Source organism: Amia ocellicauda, chromosome 6 (genome assembly GCF_036373705.1).
Source record: "Amia ocellicauda isolate fAmiCal2 chromosome 6, fAmiCal2.hap1, whole genome shotgun sequence".
Classification (NCBI taxonomy): domain Eukaryota; kingdom Metazoa; phylum Chordata; class Actinopteri; order Amiiformes; family Amiidae; genus Amia; species Amia ocellicauda.
This window is the reverse complement of record NC_089855.1, coordinates 14,988,503-15,011,678: the sequence shown is the minus strand read 5'-3', so window position 1 is coordinate 15,011,678 and position 23,176 is coordinate 14,988,503. Positions and strand designations below refer to the sequence as shown.

At 37.3% G+C, this 23,176-nt stretch overlaps 1 protein-coding gene across 3 annotated transcripts in view; it reads right to left on the bottom strand.

The window, feature by feature from the left end:
• Positions 1–23,176, bottom strand: part of tfg (trafficking from ER to golgi regulator) — a 45,526-nt gene that overhangs the window by 19,085 nt on the left and 3,265 nt on the right. For 2 of the 3 annotated variants that reach the window (XM_066706244.1, XM_066706245.1), the window contains exons 2-6: positions 21,904–22,117; positions 21,362–21,445; positions 9,464–9,610; positions 2,763–2,930; positions 1,264–1,407 (exon numbers count right to left, since the gene is read on the bottom strand). In XM_066706244.1, coding sequence (XP_066562341.1) covers positions 1,264–1,407; positions 2,763–2,930; positions 9,464–9,610; positions 21,362–21,445; positions 21,904–22,087 — 727 coding nt within the window. In that variant the 5' untranslated portion in view covers positions 22,088–22,117. The remainder of the gene's footprint in view (positions 1–1,263; positions 1,408–2,762; positions 2,931–9,463; positions 9,611–21,361; positions 21,446–21,903; positions 22,118–23,176) is intronic. The other variant, XM_066706246.1, reaches the window with a different exon arrangement.

Sequence of the window (23,176 nt, the reverse complement as noted above, 5' to 3'; positions counted from 1 at the left end):
GAAGGAAGAAAAAAAAAATTCTCAGACAACTACAGTTAGCAGGAACAGGGCACTTATGGTCCTTCAAGGTCTACCACGTTAAAGAAAAACAAGGTCAATCCTAGAAGGACATTGTGAAATGTCCTAAATGACAATTGGTTTAAAAAACAAAAGTACATCAGGAAAAGGATAATTGCCTAAAAAAATGTTTTTCAGAGGAAAATATGAACAGGAATGATGCAGGGGCAGCTGAACAAAAAGGCCTTACAAACTGAGTCGCAAAATAAAGGGACGATTGAAATACTTTGCCAAATAGGCTAAGAAATAATTTTCCATTCATTTACAAGTCAAAACTCAAACTTGCCATAGTGAAGCAAATGAAATGGAAATTTTGATTGTTTTCATATAAGCCTAATTAGTAACTCTGAGGATGACTATATGGTGTGATTTTTTTAGAAAGACCCATCCCATTAAATAATAACACCAGCATTACATAAGAGTGGCAGCAAATTAGCCAAAATAACAAGTTAATACAAAGCTTTGCAGACTGAATTGAAAAATACCTCATGAGACTGTCTCCCAGGGCTTTAATGAAAATGCACCTACAACGTTCCTCTTGAGTGATATGCCACTAAAATTTTGTCTTTCAAAAACCTATTAAAGCATTAATAGTGCAAGATTTGAGTTGTACAAAATGGTCTGCTTAACTTTAGGTGTCACATAAGCATTAACAAAATGTTTTTACCAAATCCCTTCTAGGCACCACTAGTTGTTAAATCACTGCTTTATTCATCCCTGTGTTGTTGTTTGAAACTTGAATTAGGAAAGTGTTCAAAGTTGCTATTATGATAGACTCGATCTGGAAGAGTACTGTGTATCTTACACATACACTACAATAACACAAAGAAGCATAAAACTGATTTTATGAAGTAGTGGTACCTTCCCTTTAACAGGATACAAAGATTTCCTTGCTAAGGATGTTAGCATGAGTGTTGAAAGTGTGTATAAATGAGGACCTGATCTAAAATCTCATGGACTGCTGTGGTCTTTTAATTTCAAATCAACCTCAATGAAAGGTAGACACCTTTGGCAACTGTCTTTTTGAAGTGCTGTGTACAGACAGCTTGCACATCATAGACAGAAATATAAACTCCACTGTAATTAAAACTGTAAAAAAGTGCGACATCTACAAAATGCATGCTTGAATGTTTCCGAGTATCACACTATCCCTGGGCTTTGTCAGTGCTCTGAACATCTTTCCAATAAAGAAAGGAGGGGTCTGACCATCCATGGTGGCAGGGGGAGGCTGCACTCCTGCATAAGGGGCTTGCTGTTGTGGGGGGACACCCGGCTGGTGGGCTGCGGAGGAGGACGAGGCGATGCTGTCAGGAGTGCCTGATCGTTCCTCTACTGGAGCACTGGGGGGGCCTGGAAAACAGTCAGTGCAGGAGTGAGTTACACAGTCCAGACACCCGCCTGCCAAGCTTTCTCCAAACCGTAATCAGGTTTATTAACAATAATAAAAGTAAGTCTCTAACAGAGTTGGCAAAGCGTTCTCCTTCATCATGTAGGAAAATTCTTCTTATCAGTCTCACAGTGCTCAACATGACTAAAAATGGTAGTTGCATTTATTTATTTTTTAAATGGTCCGCATTGACAATAACTGAAGTGTGCAATGCATCTATGCTTAAGCAGAATTACTTACCAAAAAAACTATTAAATAAATACAAAATAATCTAATTTAAAATGATTTCATCCTTTCTTGGATTGCTTTAGGTTTCAGTTGGTTAAAAAAAGTTCAAATTGTGCATGTTGAAAGTGGGGTAGAATTCCTTAAGCAAGTGTGTGTGGGACTGGCAAAAAGAATACAGATTTCAAAAGTGGAGTTCTTCTGGCAGCTCTGAGATTGTCTAGTGTCAGTTTTGTTTTATATAAAAAAAAATGTCATGGCAATTTCCAAATGAAGAAACAAAAGACGGAGGGAAAGTGGATCCATGTGGGTGATGAAAAGAAAATGGCATGCAGAAGCTTAGCACTGAAGGCTTATAACATACTTGAACAATCCCACTGCCAGATAATAAAGTTTAGAGTGGAGAATCTGAATATCATGTTGTCTAGGTGTTAGGCAACTTAACTGAGCTGGATTTGCAAGCAGAACATTTCAAAACAAACAAAAATAGAAAATCCACAATTAGAAAATATGCCCAGCCTAAGTTTTGATCAGAGATACAGATGAAGGTAGACATGGTTTAACAGTTACATTTTCCACAGAGCATGATATTCAAAAACACTACTTTAAATCTATCCAGTCTTCCTCCTTATATACGTTTCTCTTTGTACTGATCCGTTAAAGTCAGATGCTACAAAGAAACAAACTTTTTAGGCAAGAAAGCATTGATTATAAAACCGGTTGAATGCTTTTCTCTTATAGCTTTATTTCACTGAAGCACTGTGATGGTCTGCTCTTCTCAGAGTAATTTAACACTGAATGCAACAAGTTACCAATTGCGTGTCTAACATTTTCAGAACTCGTATTCTATTTTTTACTCTATTAGCACTACGTCTGGAATGTATTTGCATCAGTCTTCGCACATCCCAAGTTGACATTCAAGACTGTCACGTGAAGTGAACAATCCTGATACAACAAATAATTTCTCTTGTGATGGTACAGCTCAGGAAACCTTATATTGGTCCATAAATGTACAAACCACCTATTTTCATAGCAGTTATTAGTTCTCAACATTGGTATGAGTGTAAGTGAAGAATGCCATGCAGGCGCCTACCTGTGACCTGGTCCTCTGTCAGTCCAAAGGAGGAGATGACATTCTTGTTGATTTCATCCTGGTTCTTCAAGGGGTCAAAGGCTGACATGCTAGCGGCACTGACTGGCACAGGCTGCTTGGCCGTGGAGTCTGGAGCCACCTGCTTCCCCTCCCTCCCATCCACTGCCTCTGAAGTGAAGGATTCAGACAAAGATCAGGGAAACGTTGTAGAACACAGCAGGCTATAAACTGATAGGGAGGTACTGGCTGACTTATTCCAAGGCTTCACACAAATGGTTCCTGAAATATCCCAAATGATCAGCAACTACCTCAGGTCAGGCTTTTCTATTCTCTTCAGACAGTGTAGGCCTATATTTTCAAAAGCAGCACATACTTTTTCCCCATTAACCTCCCACAGATAAGGATGTATTTCTATGTTCTTAATTTTTTGGAAGTGAAAGATGACTGAAAATGATCTATTTATACATAAACACTTATGTTGTCAACATTTCTAGAACATCAGATTTATATTACAATGTTTACGCAAACTCATTTTTAAGTTTACTTTAAAAAAATACATTATAATTAACACTGAGCAAAGACTAAAAGGGGTTAAACTATGTGAATCATTTTTTTTATGACAAAGTATATTAAAATATATAATATACATGCACACCTGTTGACCTAATTTATATAATCAATGAAATGGCCATCTGTTATTGTAGGTTTATAGGTTATGGCCTGCAGCAGTACACATGGTAAGAATTGTCTACATGTTAAGTAAAATAGATTAGAAGGTAAAACAATTAAGACTGAAAATTAAACAATCTCACATTTTGGTACAACAATATAACTGCTGAAACAACAAAGGATGCCAAATTAATTGAAGCGAAAGCCTGCCACCTTGCATGGCTCATTTACAGTTTGCAGTGCCTGGAGCTCTGTATTATTTCAACTTTTATTTTTCAAAGCTTTGTAAAGAAATTGCTTTCTCCTGTATCATTGAAATGTGTAACATATTCCTGACATTTACTTAAAAGTAAATGATCAGGACACTTTATTTATAATATATATCCATAGTTCCTGTAAAACCGCTTTCTAGAATAAAATAAAACCAGAGGGACAGAGTTTTCAGATCTTTTCAAAGAGCTTATGCAGCCAGACATTTGATATATTAGAAGTAGTCTTAGTTTCAGGGGTGCCTGTATTCTCTGTGCTGGTGGCAAACATACAAGCAGAATACGATGCATGAAGTTGTAGACTTAAAGTGTTAACCTCAGTTGTAATGCAATAAGGCGTCTAAGAACTAAAGTCGCCAAAAAGATACTGTAAAGTTTTCCTACACGATCAAAACAGAAGAGACAGCCAAAAGAATAGCCAGCAAAAATCAGCCCCAGACTGCAATGCCAAACAACCACATTGCCTCATAGAACTAAAAATGTTTTGCCCCTTTTGATTTAGTATTACCCTAGATAAGGAAATTATAATGAGAAGCGATTACTGCTACCTAATGGCAATTGGTCAACAAGAAACCCATAATCAGGGTTTCATGGATCTTAAGGCATTCCCTATGTATTATTATTCAAAAACAGGTAAGATACTTGACTTGTTTGTTTTCTTCCAAAGGATCCTCCAACCGTTACTTATAGGAGGGAGTTTTTTTTGTTGATTTATTGGAAGAATAAGATCAAACAAATGATTCCAAGAAACAACATGCCTGCTTGATTAGGCCTGATCCCTCTCATGGGAAAAACACAGCTTCACAAATCATCAAGATCAAGCGGACCAGCAAGAACTGCCTGTCTGATTGTGCAATTAAAGGCAGGAATATGTTGCATAGGTAACATCAATCCATAATATAGAAATAGAAATTGGGAATTTTGGCTTGTTGCTGCATTTTTCAAAGCCATACATAATTCTGTTCTAGCCTTAAGAAATTAGAAGCAGCCATATTAACAGCCCAGAGGTGGTCGTGAACCTGAAGACCACCTGTGTATATTCCACATAAACACCATTTGTACATTAATGGCTTGTGATGCAATGCCCTGGAAGGTAAACCTAGCTACAATGTGTACCAACAGGCATAAGCTGCAATGCAATAAAAATAAAACTTGTACCTAGGTATGCGGGGATCTATACATTAACCTATCATATTAGCTCCAATTCCAGACAAAATCATCAAAATGCTTTGAATAAAAAAAGGTAGTGATGATTTTAAAACAATCCACAGTAATCATACGGATGCAAAATTAACAAAGACATCTTAAAATCTCATGAAATTACACAAATTAACTATACACTTACAAGAAATTGAATTTTCATTGGATTTATATGAAGTGACTGACTTGAGGTCCTTCTTCTCAGGATTAGACAAGACGAGAGCTGCGGGAGAGTACTGGGGTCTTTCACAGGTCGTGCCCACACATTTGCTCTACCAGAAACTGGTTAAAATATCAGCTCGTTCTGCCCTGTAAGTGTATTCCCTCCTGTGCAGTTAAAGCGGTTCATTTGGGGCTTTTTAAATACACAGCTGTGAAAATGTTCCATTCCTCCTGCATACAAAAAAAGCTCTCAAGTAGAAAGAAAATAATTTAAAAAAATAAATAAAAAAAAAAAAAAAAATTGTCTTTTTTTCCCCCCCTAAACCTGGAAATACACTCACCTAAAGGATTATTAGGAACACCATACTAATATTGTGTTTGACCCCCTTTCGCCTTCAGAACTGCCTTAATTCTACGTGGCATTGATTCAACAAGGTGCTGAAAGCATCCTTTAGAAATGTTGGCCCATATTGATAGGATAGCATCTTGCAGTTGATGGAGATTTGTGGGATGTACATCCAGGGCACGAAGCTCCCGTTCCACCACATCCCAAAGATGCTCTATTGGGTTGAGATCTGGTGACTGTGGGGGCCAGTTTAGTACAGTGAACTCATTGTCATGTTCAAGAAACCAATTTGAAATGATTCGACCTTTGTGACATGGTGCATTATCCTGCTGGAAGTAGCCATCAGAGGATGGGTACATGGTGGTCATAAAGGGATGGACATGGTCAGAAACAATGCTCAGGTAGGCCGTGGCATTTAAACGATGCCCAATTGGCACTAAGGGGCCTAAAGTGTGCCAAGAAAACAACATCCCCCACACCATTACACCACCACCACCACCACCAGCCTGCACAGTGGTAACAAGGCATGATGGATCCATGTTCTCATTCTGTTTACGCCAAATTCTGACTCTACCATCTGAATGTCTCAACAGAAATCGAGACTCATCAGACCAGGCAACATTTTTCCAGTCTTCAACTGTCCAATTTTGGTGAGCTTGTGCAAATTGTAGCCTCTTTTTCCTATTTGTAGTGGAGATGAGTGGTACCTGGTGGGGTCTTCTGCTGTTGTAGCCCATCCGCCTCAAGGTTGTACGTATTGTGGCTTCACAAATGCTTTGCTGCTTACCTCGGTTGTAACGAGTGGTTATTTCAGTCAAAGTTACTCTTCTATCAGCTTGAATCAGTCGGCCCATTCTCCTCTGACCTCTAGCATCAACAAGGCATTTTCGCCCACAGGACTGCCGCATATTGGATGTTTTTCCCTTTTCACACCATTCTTTGTAAACCCTAGAAATGGTTGTGCATGAAAATCCCAGTAACTGAGCAGATTGTGAAATACTCAGACCGGCCCGTCTGGCACCAACAACCATGCCACGCTCAAAATTGCTTAAATCACCTTTCTTTCCCATTCAGACATTCAGTTTGGAGTTCAGGAGATTGTCTTGACCAGGACCACACCCCTAAATGCATTGAAGCAACTGCCATGTGATTGGTTGGTTAGATAATTGCATTAACGAGAAATTGAACAGGTGTTCCTAATAATCCTTTAGGTGAGTGTATCTTGTGAGCACATTATGGTTAAGGAATCACGAGTCTGCAAACTTCATCAAAGGTTCATCTTTCACCAGTGTGTAATTCAATTCAAAAAGAGGATTTTGTTTTCATCAAAATCTGAACCTTGACCCTGGTTTCAGTCACCTGTGTACGAGTGTGCCAGTTGAAATTACAGTATTAAGAGTCAATCTACCGTAAAACTTCCAATATTCACCGGGTCTCAAACAGTCGCCGGGTTGATTTGCATTATCATATAAACAAAAGCCGTTCTCTAATCAACGCCAGGATGCGCGTCTTCTTGTTTTCAGTAAATATACAGCTCTGGAAAAAATTTAAAGACCACTTCAAGTTTTTCTTAAATCAGCATCTCTATATGTATGGCAGAAATTCCATTCTATTCATATTTTTATTTGGAATTTGGAAGAAATGTTGTCAGTAGTTTATAGAATAAAACACAAATGTTAATTTTATCCAAACGCATTCCTATTAATAGTAAAACCAGATAAAGTGATAATTTTGCAGTGGTCTCTTTTTTCCAGAGCTGTATATACCGTATATTAATAAATCACTTGTGTTTTTATTAATCTATTTCTCACTTTAACTATATATATGTTTGACAGTTTAATCACTGCAATAAACAGCAAAATATGTCTGTTTATTGCAGTGATTGAACTAACTGTCAATTGCAACATAAACAATGCATTAATGAAGTATAATGTTGATGGTTTGGTTTAAAGCGTATTTACAGTTTTGTTGAAGTGTTTTTGTTTATTTAGCGAGAGTTTACAGAATATCAAATCTTAGACGGCTAACAGAATTACCGGTATCTTGTTTTTAATCCAGGGTATAGTTCACCATACATTGAATGTGATGTCTGAATCTTTGGAAAGCAATTTATTAAAAAATAATATTTTTAAAAATAAATCAGTAAAAGCCTGGCCTATTAGCCTACTTCTACAATTAAGCAATGTTTGCAGGCTCTTCTTACCCGGCATGGGTCTGCGAGTCTCCTACAATCGCCAGTCTCCAATTGACCCCGGGGCTAATTATGTAGGATTAAGGTAATTATGTAGGATTACAATCAGTGTCAATACCATAATACTTCTTCATGGGGAAAAAATTACATCTTTAAAACAACGAAATATGATGTTTGAATGCACCCCCTCCGATTGTAAACCAATAAATGTAAGACACTTCAATCCTAGGATAATCCTAATGACAATAAGATGGAGACCAGATGGTGATGTATAGATTTTTTACTCATCTTGACGTCGGGATAAATAAATACACTGCAATTTAGGGATCTTTAGAAAAGTAGTCATTGAAACCCACAAACTTTGAAAAGGATCTTAATAAATGACATATGAATATGCACATGTAATCAATGAGAAGACCATTTTTAGACAACCAATGGAAAATAGTGAAAAACACACCGGCTTTAATTAAGCACCATATTTTTCAGGGTGGTCAAACTGCTCAATTTTATTTTGATTGATTGAAATTGCCTGCATTTAAAAAAAGTATATTGTGAAAATTAACACTAAATGTTCAGTTACAGTAGTTTGAGTCATGTCTAAATGATTCTCACTGTTCCACACCCAAACAAGAAAACACTGTAGCTGCAGCCATCTCTGCTATTCTACAGCCCCCTCTCATTGGTCTCAAGATTTGTCATGTGGCTGTGACCCATCTTCCATATTTACAAAATGTTAAAATGGCTTGCTATTCTTCAAACTTTCAACTCAAAATGTAGAAGTAAAAGGGTAATGATCTGCATGTGTACATGGCAGTATATTTTTCCAACACATGGAACCTACGGGTCTGTAAGCAACAGCCTCAAAGAAATAGGACATATTAGATATTGATATAATACTGCAAGAAAATCTAGAACTTTGGAGTTGTTCATAATTAAAGCTGGGCAGAGAATGTTTATAGTTCTGTCAATTTCAATTTCATTTTCAATAAGAAGCCAGACCATTTCTCTTTCTGAAGTATGTATGACAGCTATGTAGTCATATGCCTGAAGATAATCAGTCAAATAAAAAGTTCCATTAAAAACAAGAACAATTTCCCAGAACTTTCAATCAACACATTTTTCACTGATATACATTTATAAGAGTGAAACGCATCTCAGTGTCAAGACTGACACTGTGGATTAGTCATGTTCTGATGCCAGAGGGCAAGAAGCATAGATTAACTCTAAAGCCCTGTATCTGGATCTAATATAACCCACCAGTCAGGCTCATAATCACCATATGTGTTACACAATTGAACAAAATATTTCATAACCGCACATAAATATACCGTCAGCTTTGTTTTCTAGACGCTTTGAAACCTAAAACATCCCTGGTTGCATTTACATTTACAATATCACAAAGACATTTACCATGGTAGCCATAGGCCTACAATGTAAGGGCATGGGTGTCATGTCTAGGAAACTCAGTCATATCAGGCATGCAAGCACAGTTGTAACTTAAATCTAATAAGACTAAACACCTGTTCAAATGAGACTATTTAGATGTAGCTGGATTGACTAGTGGAAACAAAAGTTGCGCTGCACTTTGATGGGGAGGGACACTGGGATGCTTTGGCATGAAGCACCCTCCATAAGTTTAAATTATACTGCATTGTATTAGGAATGAAAAATTAGATGCAGATGGAATTTTGGGGTATTCATTTTTTTCATTAGAGTAAGTGGACTTTTTCTTTAACTATTTTGGTATGTCCATCTGTTTTGTTCTTGAAGATGTGAATGCATTTCTTCAGATGACAGAGCTGCAATAGAGATGCGGGACTGGCAGGAGTAAAGAGTCTCGAAGAATGCCACGGTGCTTGCATACCGTTCTCTGGTGCGCTGGCAGAGAGGCCGGGGTCAACAGGGGGCTCCAGGCTGTCCAGCAGACGGTTGACCTTGTTCCTCAGCTCTATCAGCTCACGCCGAAGATACTTCACCTGGCTGGACTCCAGGGGCCGCGGCTGTCCGTTCACTGCCAAGATCAAACAGAAGGAAACTTGTAAACAAATTGGGGAGGTGAAAAAGGAGACTGAAAACCTTAATCGAACTGATGAAGTGCAGGTGGTGATCACCTGAAAGACCTTAAAAAATTGGCTAAGCAGAACTGGAGGAATGGATTACATCATCTGTCTTCCAGGTACTGGCAGGGCCACAACTGTAATATGAAAACTGCAAAGCTGCATCCTTGACGTTCAGGGAGTTAGCTTCTACTGGCAGGACCAGTTCTGTTTTGCACCTCTCCTTTTCTGTACAACCGTCTACATGATCACTGCAAGCTAATTCTGGAGATCACAGAAGACCCATTCCATATTAGTTCATGACAGAAAGCTGGATCTCGTTGTTGAGCCTATACAAGTCAAATAATGCTGCCAAGCAATTCAGTCAGCAAACTCAGAATAGAAATTCTTAGAAATCTAACATTTGTCATAACATCAGAGGGGAGTTTGACTCCCACAGCAATAGCCAGGATGTCACAGTGATGGAACTGAAAGGAGATTGATTTTTATGCAGAGTGAAAACCCCTGTATTTTCACATTCACCAATTAAGGACCATCTACATCAGAACTGTTTTGTAACAAGATACTAAAAATAGAGGGAAGAAACTTGTTGGTGCAAGTTTTATTGTCTGCCTTTTCGATCATGCTTTATCCTTATATAAAAATGTTTATTTAAAGCAATTCCATAAAGGAGCAATACAACTGTTGGTCATGTGGAACTATGCATTCAATTTTATTTGAGATAAACACACAACATAATTACATACCATTACTAATTACCTACCATCTTCTTATTTACACCGATATAACAAATACTTACACTTACACAGCTTAACAAACTTCTCCCAACTTAAATATTTATTTTTCCTCAGCAACAAGAACACAGTAGAATTCAATTTGTCAAGATGTCCACCTTTTGAGCAACATAAACATTAAAAAAAAAAACTATGCCACAGAGAAATCAAAGTATGAAGCAACGTAAGTGTTTGGTCCAACTGTACAAAAACAATTCTGCATCTTTTCTTACCGGACTAAGTCGCTATTTATTTTTAGCTTTTAAGCAGGTTCCACCTTGCTGTAGTCGGTAATGAACTATATCCAATATATTATGGTCAGAAGGATGCACAGGCAAAAAGGAGAAAATACTGAGAACAGAGACATGAACAAACTTTCCTCAATCAAAAACCCCTGTGAGAATAATCAGTCTTCACATTACCCAATTTATGTTATTTTTGTTAATATCATAATATAATTACTGTTTGGATGAGTTAACAAATATATCATTAATACAAATTACAGTAGACATTTTCTAATTGCACTGCACCAAGCCAGCTGAATAAGCTTTCATTAAATATACCTGGTTCTGACAAAAAAGGTTAAGTAGCTCGCGTATCAATCAAAGCTGGATCATTTTCTCTTTGCCAGCCCTTGAAATAAAAGGAAAGCATTAGTTTTAGCTTGACACTACTTGAACACAGAGGCAGAAGAAACTAGCCAAATAAGCCATTCATCTTATTGATTTAATGCTACAAAATTATTTGCCAGGTAATTGAAATTTTGAGCCTTTCAAGAAAGGAAAAAAAGCATCCTATATGCCAAGAACATATCTAGATACTCAGGAATTCTGTACTGTAATAACAAAAAAGCAATTTGAACAGGTTTGCACATGGACTGAAATTATACTCCACTCAATCACTAAATCCCTGCCACCTCAGATGTAAGTAACTGAATGATTAGAATTTTCCTAGGATTATAAAGGTATAATTATAAAGTGATCTATTTGATGCATTTTATACATATAATGTGCAAGTGCACGTTATTCTTCAATCTCATAACCTGAACTCGGCAGATTTCTCTTTGCTGCACTATTACAGTAATTTGAGATACAGAATGCTACCTTCAAGTTTCACAAGACAGCATGGCCTAGACTAAATCTACACTTTAAACATCCCATCAGCTGCAAATTAAAAACATCATACTTGATGGTGCATTTCAATTAGGGACAAGATAGAAGCCTCGGTCATACAAAGGTCATTGCCATCGGTGGTAGTCAGTTTTAATTTGGTCCAAATCCAGGAATGGGCATATGGAGAAACAATTCCAAGATATATTCGCTAAATCCGTAGAGATGTCTATGCTGAGAAATTAATGGTCATTTTAGAGTACTAAAGGTTTGTACTACATGCCTTGTAGTGGTAAATTATAAATCTCTGTGTGATGCGGACGCCTGCTGACACCTGTACAAACAATTAGGAGTCAAATAATTAATCAGGGGAATTTGGAGACTGTTGGGAGAACCAAGAGACCACTTCAGTGTCTATGCTTCTGCATATGTGTAATAAAGATTTATACCAGGTATGGGCCTTAGAGAAAATGATCATGTGATGTAATCTGAGAGCATTCGCTCACACGTGGATAAGAGCCGAGTTTATCCTTACATTGCATACAGTGCATGGCTCACCCCCCCCACCCTGCGTTGGATGTGAAAACAGTAAGCAAGTGCCAAGCAGCACAAATTTTACTTTCAGGAGGTAAAGAAAAAAATTGGTTTGATACAAACTGAATCATAGGTAGGTGCTCTCAGGGAAAACTATTATATTTGCACGTAGTAGGAATGTAGCAGCTGCCATAGTTCCCCAGCTCAAAACCGTGGTCACCTTTTCCGACTAGGAGCATGAAACGCCAGCTAGAATAGAACTGATATGTCAAGGGATGGCTGCAGCTGAGTTTACTGCCCAAGCTGAGTAAGAGAGCCTCTTAATAGGTCTGTGAGGATATTGGTGTGAATGTTAATTTAATTGAAAGAGCACATCACTCTCTCTCAATTCACAGCGTCAAACTCCTCACTGCCAACTTTCCAAGACTAGGCACAAGAGCTCATCATAACCACCACAGGATGAAGAAATGATTGAAAGCCAAAATGCTCTGTATAGGTTGAAACTGAAATCCCTAAGAAACCACACTCTTTACACCAGCTGTCATTCCCACATCTCCTAATTTCTTCCATTCCCCCAACAAAATCACGACCTGGATGGAAACTAATTCATCAAATGAAAATCCTGGACTATTTAGGGGCATATAAAACACTGTCAAGTTAATCTACTTGATGTAATGCTCTATACTGTGCCAAAAGCATGCTGACATCATATGGTAACTACAGTCAGAGAGCCATGAACAAATTTGAGGTGTAAGCATTTTTTAAACCCTCTCAATGTGTAGGGTTCTGCTCCCCTCACACACAGAGAATGATTTGTCATTCACACAGTGTTTATGACAAGTCTTCCAAAAATAACAGTTAAAAAAAGCGACAAATGTGACCAAAATACTAATGCAACTTTGCAGGGTCATTCTTTTTGCTCTCTAGACCCACAGTGTTGGAATGAGCATTAGAACTACACAGTGCATAGTTTATAAAGTAGATGATGCAGTAATGTTTCAGAAATGTTTTTAGAGTTGTAAATCATTTAGCAATTTAAACTTTAGTGCAACAAATAAAGTTCTTAATAATTTAGTATCAAAATATTTAGTGAATTAGCATGGATGTAGTTTTTATACAATTGAAAACAATATATATGATTATAATAATTCCCAATAGAACTGCTATAAACCACTGCCAGGTGTTTCATCAAAACTTTCTTCCACTCCAAAACACAAAAAAATACATAAGTCTTGACACTTTCAGCAGGAATATGTTTACACAAAACTGTGCATATTTCAGTCAGGGTCTGTAGTACCTCAATACCATACTCAAGATTGCACCATATCATTACCACTACCTTCAGAGGAAATTACAAATCCAACTTAGTTGACAGGTTTAAATACAATTGTCGTGGAGTAAAGAACGAGGTGTAACAGTGTTCTGGACAGTAGGCTTTTTAAACTGGCAGATTCTGACTCTTAACAAAATTCAAAATGTTAAAACTTCATATTGCATGACACATTGAAGTACATTTGGAGTTTTATTACTCTCTGTGTAGGCCAATATAACAGGAATGTTCCTGTGAAGTAGATTTCCATTTTTAGAATAAATTTGCTTTTCTTTGCAGACATCACGCTAATCTGTTTATGGATGCAGAGTTTTGTCTGAGAGTTTGTACTTGACGGTAGTAACACTGAAACCATTCAATCATGGAAAACTGGCAATTTCATACCTTTTTTTAAGGTTTTCTTTTCAAATCCAAACATTAGGTGCTTAAAATTAAAATTATGTATTAATTTCACTTTGCTACAGCCTTTTCTGTTTGGCAACAGATATTATTATCAATATTCTATATGGAGCATAGCCGAGCACATCACCGGGCCTGGTACCGTGATGTGGATTGAGGATCATAAGAAACATAAGAAAGTTTACAAACGAGAAGAGGCCATTCGACCCATCGTGCTCATTTGATCAAATATATCTCATTGCCAACAAGAGGCCAGGAACAGCTTCTATGCTGCAACTGTTCTGTTAGAAGAGCCACAGGACTGCACCCAGCAAACATACTTAACATGAGTCTAGATTTTGTGATAAAAGCACAGTAGATGGTTTATGCCACCTGTCAAGCCAAGGAGCGGGTTCAATTATTTCTAAGAAGTAGATGCAAACTCGTTTTCAAAATTTGACTCTGGATAACATGCTGTAAATGAAAAACAGTTCTTAATTAACATTACACGCAAAGATTAAATATTTAAAAATGTTTAGTCTGTTTGTGGTTCTCAAAGAGCCCTGAGCTGAAACCATAAGAAGAATTCCTCAAGAAAGAAAATCAAGATGACACTCCTGATGTTGTCAGGGCTGTATTTCTGTACATCACCCTTTCCCTCACTGTCAGGCCATTCCAGTCACATAGAAAGATGTGGCAGCTGGAACACCGAGACCAGCTGAGCTCGAGGATTCTCTAACCACAAACTCCATTTGATCACATACTTTAAAACCCATGGCCCGCTTTCTTTTTTTTTTCACATTTAATAGATATTAAGGGCTGTAAGCAGGGCAAGTATTAATTACAAACTGGCAGGAAATTCCACTGTATTTTTTTGTTGTTGTTGTTGCTGAAGCATTGTGCGCAAGCCCATCAATTCCCAACCAAACGAAGGCGGACACGCTACGCAGTCACACATGCCTTGAACACGCAAGCACACGTGAGGTCACTATAGAGGCACGTGTTGGGCCCTTCCTAAGACAGCAATTGTGTGAAGGGTTTGGGGCAGAACATCAGAACTTTCTTTGCTGCTCTTTTCTAATATTAGCGAGAACAGCAAGAACCATAATTGATAACAGAGCACATGCTTGACAGTGAAGGAAATTACATCACCTGGCTTGTGGAAAAGGAGAGATTCTTGCATCAAAGCAAATGGAAGTGAATGTAAACAGGTTGAAGTAATCCAAAGCAGACTCAATCTCAAAGCCCACTGAAGTCGCATGGAAATTAGGCACGTACTATATGAATACGTGTTTTGCAGATTCCCCCTCTCCCCCCAATCATCTAGGGAGGCATCATTAGAATTGATTAAAGGTTCTTCTCCCATTACACTACTCATTTTACAAAACAATTTAACTGTAAAAACAGTACTCAAAACGTCTCTAATGAAATTTTGAAAAAACTATATTAAAATAAAAAACAGATTTAACACAGGTTATTTGATGTGTTGGATGAAATAATTACATTCACAATGGGTGGCAACATCTCCTTGCTTTCAACACTATGATTTACAGACATTAAATAACCAGGAAGCGGAGTACTGCATACATCAGCAAATCAATGCAGCCTTCTTGGCTTCAAAAATTCTCTTGACTTTAATTGTCAATATACTTTGGATTGAACTTCTAAGATTTGGAAAGCCCTAGAAAAAATACACTAGGTTTTAAGTTTTTTTTATTTTTAATACCATAGCAAATATGCCTTTGTGCATTTTTTTATATATTTTAATTTCCTTTCCCTCTTCTGCACCTCAATACTCAATCACCAATTCTCTAGACCTTGGACAGCTGTAGGCACAAATGTGTTTTGCTAGGAAAAAAAAAAAATCACAGGAATTCTAAAGTAGATACTACACATTTTTATTGAAGATAAGAAGCTTTTACAGTTTGGACAATTAACACTACATTTCTCTATTTCAATACATTTGAAAACTCCAGTGCCTGGGGCAGTTCCCTCAGTCAAATTGATGAGGACATTTCATGAGATTGTGGAGTTCTCCTAGTTGCCTTATGTACCTAGCACTTTTTTTGAGCTGTTAAGAGGGGCCTGTTGCATTTAAAAGAAGCCTGACAACCACACATAAATAAACTAATTATATCTGAAGGTCTGGTGCAAATAGTGCCGAACAGGTCGGCCTGTCTTTTGTCTGGCCTCATGTGTTCTTGAACCTTTATTTGTTCTGTTTAGTGCAACCACTCCTCCCCTGCTCTGTGCAATGTAGTAACACATTACAGCGCTTCAGGTTTTGGCTGGAGCAGAACAACCTGTAAAATTTAATTACCATAAAAAGTGTTTATTAAAAAAATATTTCAATGAAACCTAATCAAGTCTGAGGGGTTACTGAAAGAGATATAACAACTTACATTTGCCAAGTTAAGTGTATAAAAAAAAAAAAATTATTCATTTTGTAAAGCAGTTGAAATTATAACCTGCACTGATGGAGTGGTCAAATGATGCAAAACAAGGTTTTAATTATACTAATTCTTTAATTCTTTGGCCTTTGACATTTTACGACTGATACAGGACTATTCCTGTGTAATTTGTTCAGGAGATACTGAAAACAGATAGCTGTTCTTTTCAGGAAGTCTGGCAAGCATTTTATCTTTCCAGTTAAAGTACTTTAATGTATTGTATTCTAGACCCATTTCACTGGGTCACTTAAACTTAACTAAGCAGTTTTCAAATAAACGGTCAATTCTTAAAGGATTATATAAAGGCTACGTTGTGGACAGCAAGATAGTCTGAATAAATTTTGGAGTACAATAATAATACAATTATACACACATACCATGCTTCACAGTATATACTGACTCTTTGCAACAACTACAAAACTAGTTTGTGGGTGTGTGAATAAATCAGAACATTGTGCATTTCGAAATACATAACTATTCTTGACAGATATGCAATCGATGCATACAAGATTGACAGTCATAATTATTTTGCTATTTATCTATTAGCATCTAAAAGAACACTGTAGGTACGCCTGCATTTTTGTGTTAAATTACACTTCCTCAGAGGTCTGAAAGTATTAAAGGACAATGTACATATGGAAGGAGAGGGACACATGGACAATTTTTATTTCAACAGAAATATCTGGCTATTGTAATAACATGGATGAGCTGTGGTTCAGAGCCAACAACTAATGCTAGTGACACTGAACAGAGTCCACAGCATGTGGGATCTATTACATGTTACACAAACCCTGGACTCCCGAAGCAGAAGTGCTACAACATAAATATTTTTTTAAATCCACACACTACCACAAAATGTGCGTTTCATTTGATTAGAAATACCTATGTTCAGCAAAAAAACTGCTAGTACCTGCAAGTACAGTCCTTGTAGATAATTAAGGTACACATCAAATTCAGACTCAAACAATATAAAATCAATAAAAACTCTGACTGATTTGTATTTTTCTTGAACCAATCTAAATCCACATCTGCCAATATTACTACTCAAAACAAAAGATAACTTCAGGGGGGTCAGGCTCTGGTCCAGGTGGGCAGCAGTGTCGTCTGGTTTTTGTTCCAGCCCAGCCCTAGGCTCATTAATTTCTCTAATTAAAAGATTATATTTTGAGTAATCAACATATTTTAAGTTATCAACTGTAAAAGTCAAATGTGAAAGTAAATTAGATAAGCCTACCTGTGAAAATAATGACAGTTATGGAGAGCTCCTGTTGGAACCAAAACCATCAGTATTTATTTCAAGCAGTCCTGCAGGACTGGAGTCTGACCCCCTGGTTAGTGAAAAGGCTCTTGTATCTGTTAAATAGGACAGCTCTGTGCCAACAACCTCTAAAGTAGTGTGCTTAAGGAGGCCAAGTACACAGTTCTCGTCAGTATCCTTATCTCATTCATTAAACAAAGACCCCTAAAAAGCAAGAGGCAACTTTCCAAGAACAGAAAAGAGAGCGCAGGCTACTTCCCCCTTCATAAGACTAATATTCTATTGTATTGTGGAAGTGTTGATGGCTTTATATTTTTTTTTAAATAGTAAAAAACTGAAGTCATTCCATTCTTTTCTTCCTCTGACACACACTGGTCTGCCCTTTGATATCTTCCGAGATTTGTTGAATCAATCAGAATGTGAAACTGTGAGTAAAATGACAGGTATGTTTCGTAAACAGCTTTGGCAATGTATACATAATGTGTAAATATAATGCCAAATGTGTTGACCCTGCTACCTCTTTATACATTTTCCCATCCCTGTGCAACTGTGTTTTGAAAAATCCATATAAAAACCAAAGACAAAATGCTCTGTGAAAATACACTGACATGACACTACCTGACCCTAGAGACATTCAGTTGTGATTTAGAATGGCACTTCTATTCACTCATTCTCTAGACTGAAATGATCAGATCCTCATTTATGGGAATAAATTATACATTTTCCATGACTAACACCTGAAATGCCTGTATTCCAGTTAGGGAATTACTTTTCTCTTATAGCACAGAGAAGGAAGCCATATGAGGGAATAAGGGGGCGTTTCTTACGGTAAAAAAATCCTAAAACTGAAAGTAACTATTACAAAAAGTTCAGAAGGCTGGGAGTTACAGCCAGCATGTAAGCACATCATCTTTCTTTGCTAATACCTATGCTTAGATAGCAAGAAAGGGTACATTTAATTGTATAAACAAATACAATTGTGACACCGAAAAACAGTTCTGAGACTCCCATTTGTAATGATTATGAATGTGAAAACCGCTGCTAACAGATAGAAAACTTGCACAAGTTTAACTTTTGGTTTGAGTATGGAATAAGATTTCTCAGGCAAATATATTTTGGAAAACTCGCTATGAATATGCTGTTAAAATTAATTTATGTAAGCACAGTCATTCTAATTTACAGACGTGTTTGTATGTATGAGACACAGAACAGGCCTTGAAAAACACAACCATAAAAGGAAACCCGATAACAGATCTATAAAGAGAGATTTTAAAATGAATGAATTTACATTAACAGAAATACTTACACAGTATCAGTTGATCACAAACAGTGATGGCTATGTAAATATTCCATGCTTAAATATTGCCAAGAGTCAATAGTCCTTGCCTGAATGGAAGGTGTGTAACCGACATACAATATTTTATTAAGGATGAAAAATGAACACACTGCAGCCAATTCTCCATTTCACTTACTCACTCTCGTCTAACATAAAACATCAAAGGCTCTACTGTGAGTGAGGTTTTCTGATGGTCCTACTGTGTGGTCCTATCCTGATCCAAATCAGAATTTAAACATGAAAACAAAAAGGGAATCAACCAGAGAGGTAACATTTAATTAGAAAATGTACATTACATTTTTAATTGTTGATTACACAGAGCACTAAAATTTCTCATATATATAGTCAAATATCACTCAGAAGCTTAGACACATCATATATATTTTTGTATCTCCTTAGAACAGCAGTGGCAACAGGACACACATTAGCAATTGAGAATTAATATCCCTTACAGATTTAGTCAAGGCAATCATATTGCATGCATTTAATGTTGCTAATATAATTACATTAAAATTCTATTAATGAATAAGGTCTGCAATTAATCTTCAATCATTCCGCAATGCACAAATTGAAACTGAGAAGTAATTCAAGCAATATTAGGTAGCATATCTCAGTTGAGTGGAACAGCCTATAGAAGAGGGGGTTAATGGTTTCTTGGGTTACAGTACAAATTAAGAGCCTTGTAGTTAGTGTGTATTGAGCCAGATTCAAAGAGGTTCACCAGTTAAAGCAGTTCTATGTTAGCACAATTTTCCTATTCAATTTTACATGAATTTATAGTGCTACAGAGAGCTCATACAACTTCATCTAAATGAAGTGCATTTTATCTGTCTGATCCCCCCTGATTTACCCCCCAGAACCCCAAACTTATCCATGGGCATTAACTCTTGGCCTCTCCTTGCTCACAGTGCCACAATGCACCCGATGAAACGGCTATTTGGGATGACAGTTAGTGTCCAATCAGAACTAGGCTGCAGTCACCACGATCAACCGCAACCCCAGGGGTTTGGATTTCAATGTTGGGAAGTAAAGTGGCATTTTGGCTCAAGTGACAAAAAGAGAGTCATAAAAACAGGAAATCAAAAATAAACCTTTCACATATGCAGTAGATTTCCAGTTTCTTCCAGTCATAGAGGATGGACAGACTTTGGTGAGAATGGAACAGAATGTAATGGAAAGAGGGATAATTAAACCTGCCCTACAGGTTCTGATTCATTTTTTGTTTTGTTTTAGTTCTTATTGGAGAGAAATAATAACTGCATATACAAGTCAATTTAATAGGAACAACCTCATAAAACCTGGCTGGCTGAGCCGTTTTAAAACTCAGAAGAGGTTTCGGCCTCCAGATCCCGCTTTAAACCACGTTATGAAAAGAGTCTACTTCCTCTCCCAAATGGTCTCTTAACAAACAAGTTCAGCAATGATGATTTATCATGAACAGTATACAAATCCTACAGCCTCAAATAAGCAATATTGGGAGGGTAACTGCTCACTGCTTAAGAGGGCTCTTCACTCCTCGAGATAAGACACCACCTTAATAGCCTCAATGGATTCTCTCTCATTGGCTATTTTTATACTTTTCTTGGACGGCCAACATGACAAATGAACACACATTTAACTTATAAGGATACAGCTGTTTGGTTTTTTTTGGTGGTTGTTTGTTCAAGTGGCCAGTTTTGCCTTTCTATAGTGCATTTCTCAGCATGAAAGGCAAATAGGGCTCAGGCTCACGTGTCACTACTTTATTATGACAACTAGAATCTATTTGAAGTTGTGTTTATGGAGTACAAACAAATGCAGCATAGATGCCTTCCTAAAACAAAAGCAACTTCTGTTGTGAAGTGATGTTTCGAGTCAGATATTGCTTTCTACAGATCAAACAAGATGACCCCAGTGGGGAATTGTCTTGTGGGTGTGTTTTCCATTTACGCAGAAATAAACAGCTGTGTAAGAGCACAGAAAGAGGGGTTTGCTGTCACTGCTTTCCTTACCAGCAATGTTCAGTGTTCAGGCCAAATAAACAAGAAACATTAATCAAACCATATCACTTAAATCCAAAGATTTAGGGTCTGGGAAGTTGAGTGGTGGGTGCTATAGGAATGCTACAGGACTGGATTCAATTTGATGATTAATAATTAATATCTGAATTATTTTAGATCAATTTTAAGAACCTTGCAGGCATTGGTTCTTCTGTCAGAATATATAGGAAAATAAGATATCAGAACTTCAGCTGATTTACAAAACATTTACAGGAGGAATATAGGAATTTACTCTAAACACAAAACATCTTAGTCAATGGTATGTTGCAAAAGGATGCTATTTGTGACCAGTTGACTTTCAAAACCCCAAAAACTAATGTGGAACAGGGTGACCAGGGGGGTGTGAGGAGAAATTTCCAAATGTAAATGAATTAACTTATATCGGATGGAAGCAATTAGGCTGGATATTTCATGTACGCTGCTTGCAACGGAGTTAGAGCGCCATCAAGTGGCCAATTCAGGTATATCACACACGAAATGTTGCAAATGTTGACTTACCAAAAAGAGTGAGCTTCAGTATTCTACTGCATTGAATGGCAAAGGAGAGGTCAGAGCTGTCAAAAATTGTGATTAAGTCGTCATCTGCAAGAATCAAAAACAAATACATCAGAAAATGTAGACATCTTTTTTTATGTAGAAGATACTGAGTGATGTTGGTTCTGTGAAGAAAATTATCAAATCTGACCTTTGGTAAGTACCCAAGCACATTTGGGGCTTTAATTTTTCAAATCTTGTTTCAGATTTACCCACACTGGTTTTATTTCTGCTGTCTAGCTATTGATTATTAAATGCAGAATGCCTTATTGTAGCTATGCCACTAACATCCACATACAGCTTTGAACATTGGAAAAAACAGTAATCCAGCCATGAATTGAAAATTGCAGGACTTGTACCCTATGGTGTTTTGACAAACATGGTGTTATGATGTATAAGCAGTAGAAAGTGGCTTTGAAAAGGTGTGTGCTTTGCGATGGGCAGCTAGGTCAAAGTTGTGCTGTGGTATAGAGTGTAAAAGCAGGTGGGGAGAGTGAGGGGACTACCTTCATCTTTGTACTTGATGGTGACCTCATCACTGCTCTGCAGCTTCCCTCTGAACACCCTCTGCATCATGAGCACCAGCTCGTCGTAGGTGATGTCCTCATTGTGGATGGGGATGCGGCGGATATCGTCACCTAGCTGAGCCTTGATGATCAGCTTCCCACTGAGGTCCAGCTGCCCGTTCATGGTGCTCCCCTCTTCCGGCTGCCTTCACACCTACAAAACACAAACAGCAAAATATGCTGAAGAACTGTGTCACATGTACCTGTAGAAGAAAGGAAAACAATCAGAAACTGCGCTTTCAAAGTCACCTCAAAGCACAAGGTTTTGGATTACTTTTGTGTTGGTTCTTGATTTCTTCAAGAAGATTGTATTGTAGTCCAACTGCAACTATTTCAACATTAATACCAACATGATACCAGTGAGCATTTACACACCCAAACCCAGCACTACACCACAGCACCTAAACCCTGAACAGTATGACAATGATTCAATGAAACTACTCTCATGTACTATAATGTGTACGTGTAATCTTCATACAGAATGGCGAGACAATTTGTGTACAAAGGCAGGTAGTCCAAAGTTTAGGAGATAAAGGATGAGGTGGCAGTGTATATTTCACCTACATCAGCCTCTTCACTAGGTTGTTTTCACTGATTTTATAACAGGTAGCCTACATTATGTAGCAGGTGACTAAGGCTGATGACAGATCATGAATGAAGCCTTACAGAAAAATCTGCTAAACAAAACAAGTTCAAATGTTAAACTGAAACACACGGTGACAAGAATTTAAGCAAAATGTCTGCCTTTATAATCAGGTCACCGATACAGCTGCACAGTATATACACCCAATGTCCAATTAATGTGGCTCATTTCTGGGGAACAGGTTGTAATTATGGAATTATGGAAAGAGAAAAAACTAAATAAAAACATTCTGTAAGCATTCTGGAGCTCACATGAGTTTTCATTAAGGAAACCTTTTAACAACAGGTAGTATTGGGTACATTAATGTAATGAAGATAATCTATACCTTTCTGGCATGATAAATAACAGTACAAAATCTTTATGAATGTGTAAATACTAGATTGTGAAAAGGCTGGTAAATATCTGGCACACAAGGCCTCAAACTTTCACATTTAAATGCATTAACACATTAAAATATCTTTAAGCCAGCATTTATAATGATCAAATAGGCCTATATATTAAATTAAAATCCTTCCAAAGTAAGCATCTTCATGCATTTCTTTCCAATTCTACAACTGTCAATTCTAGTTG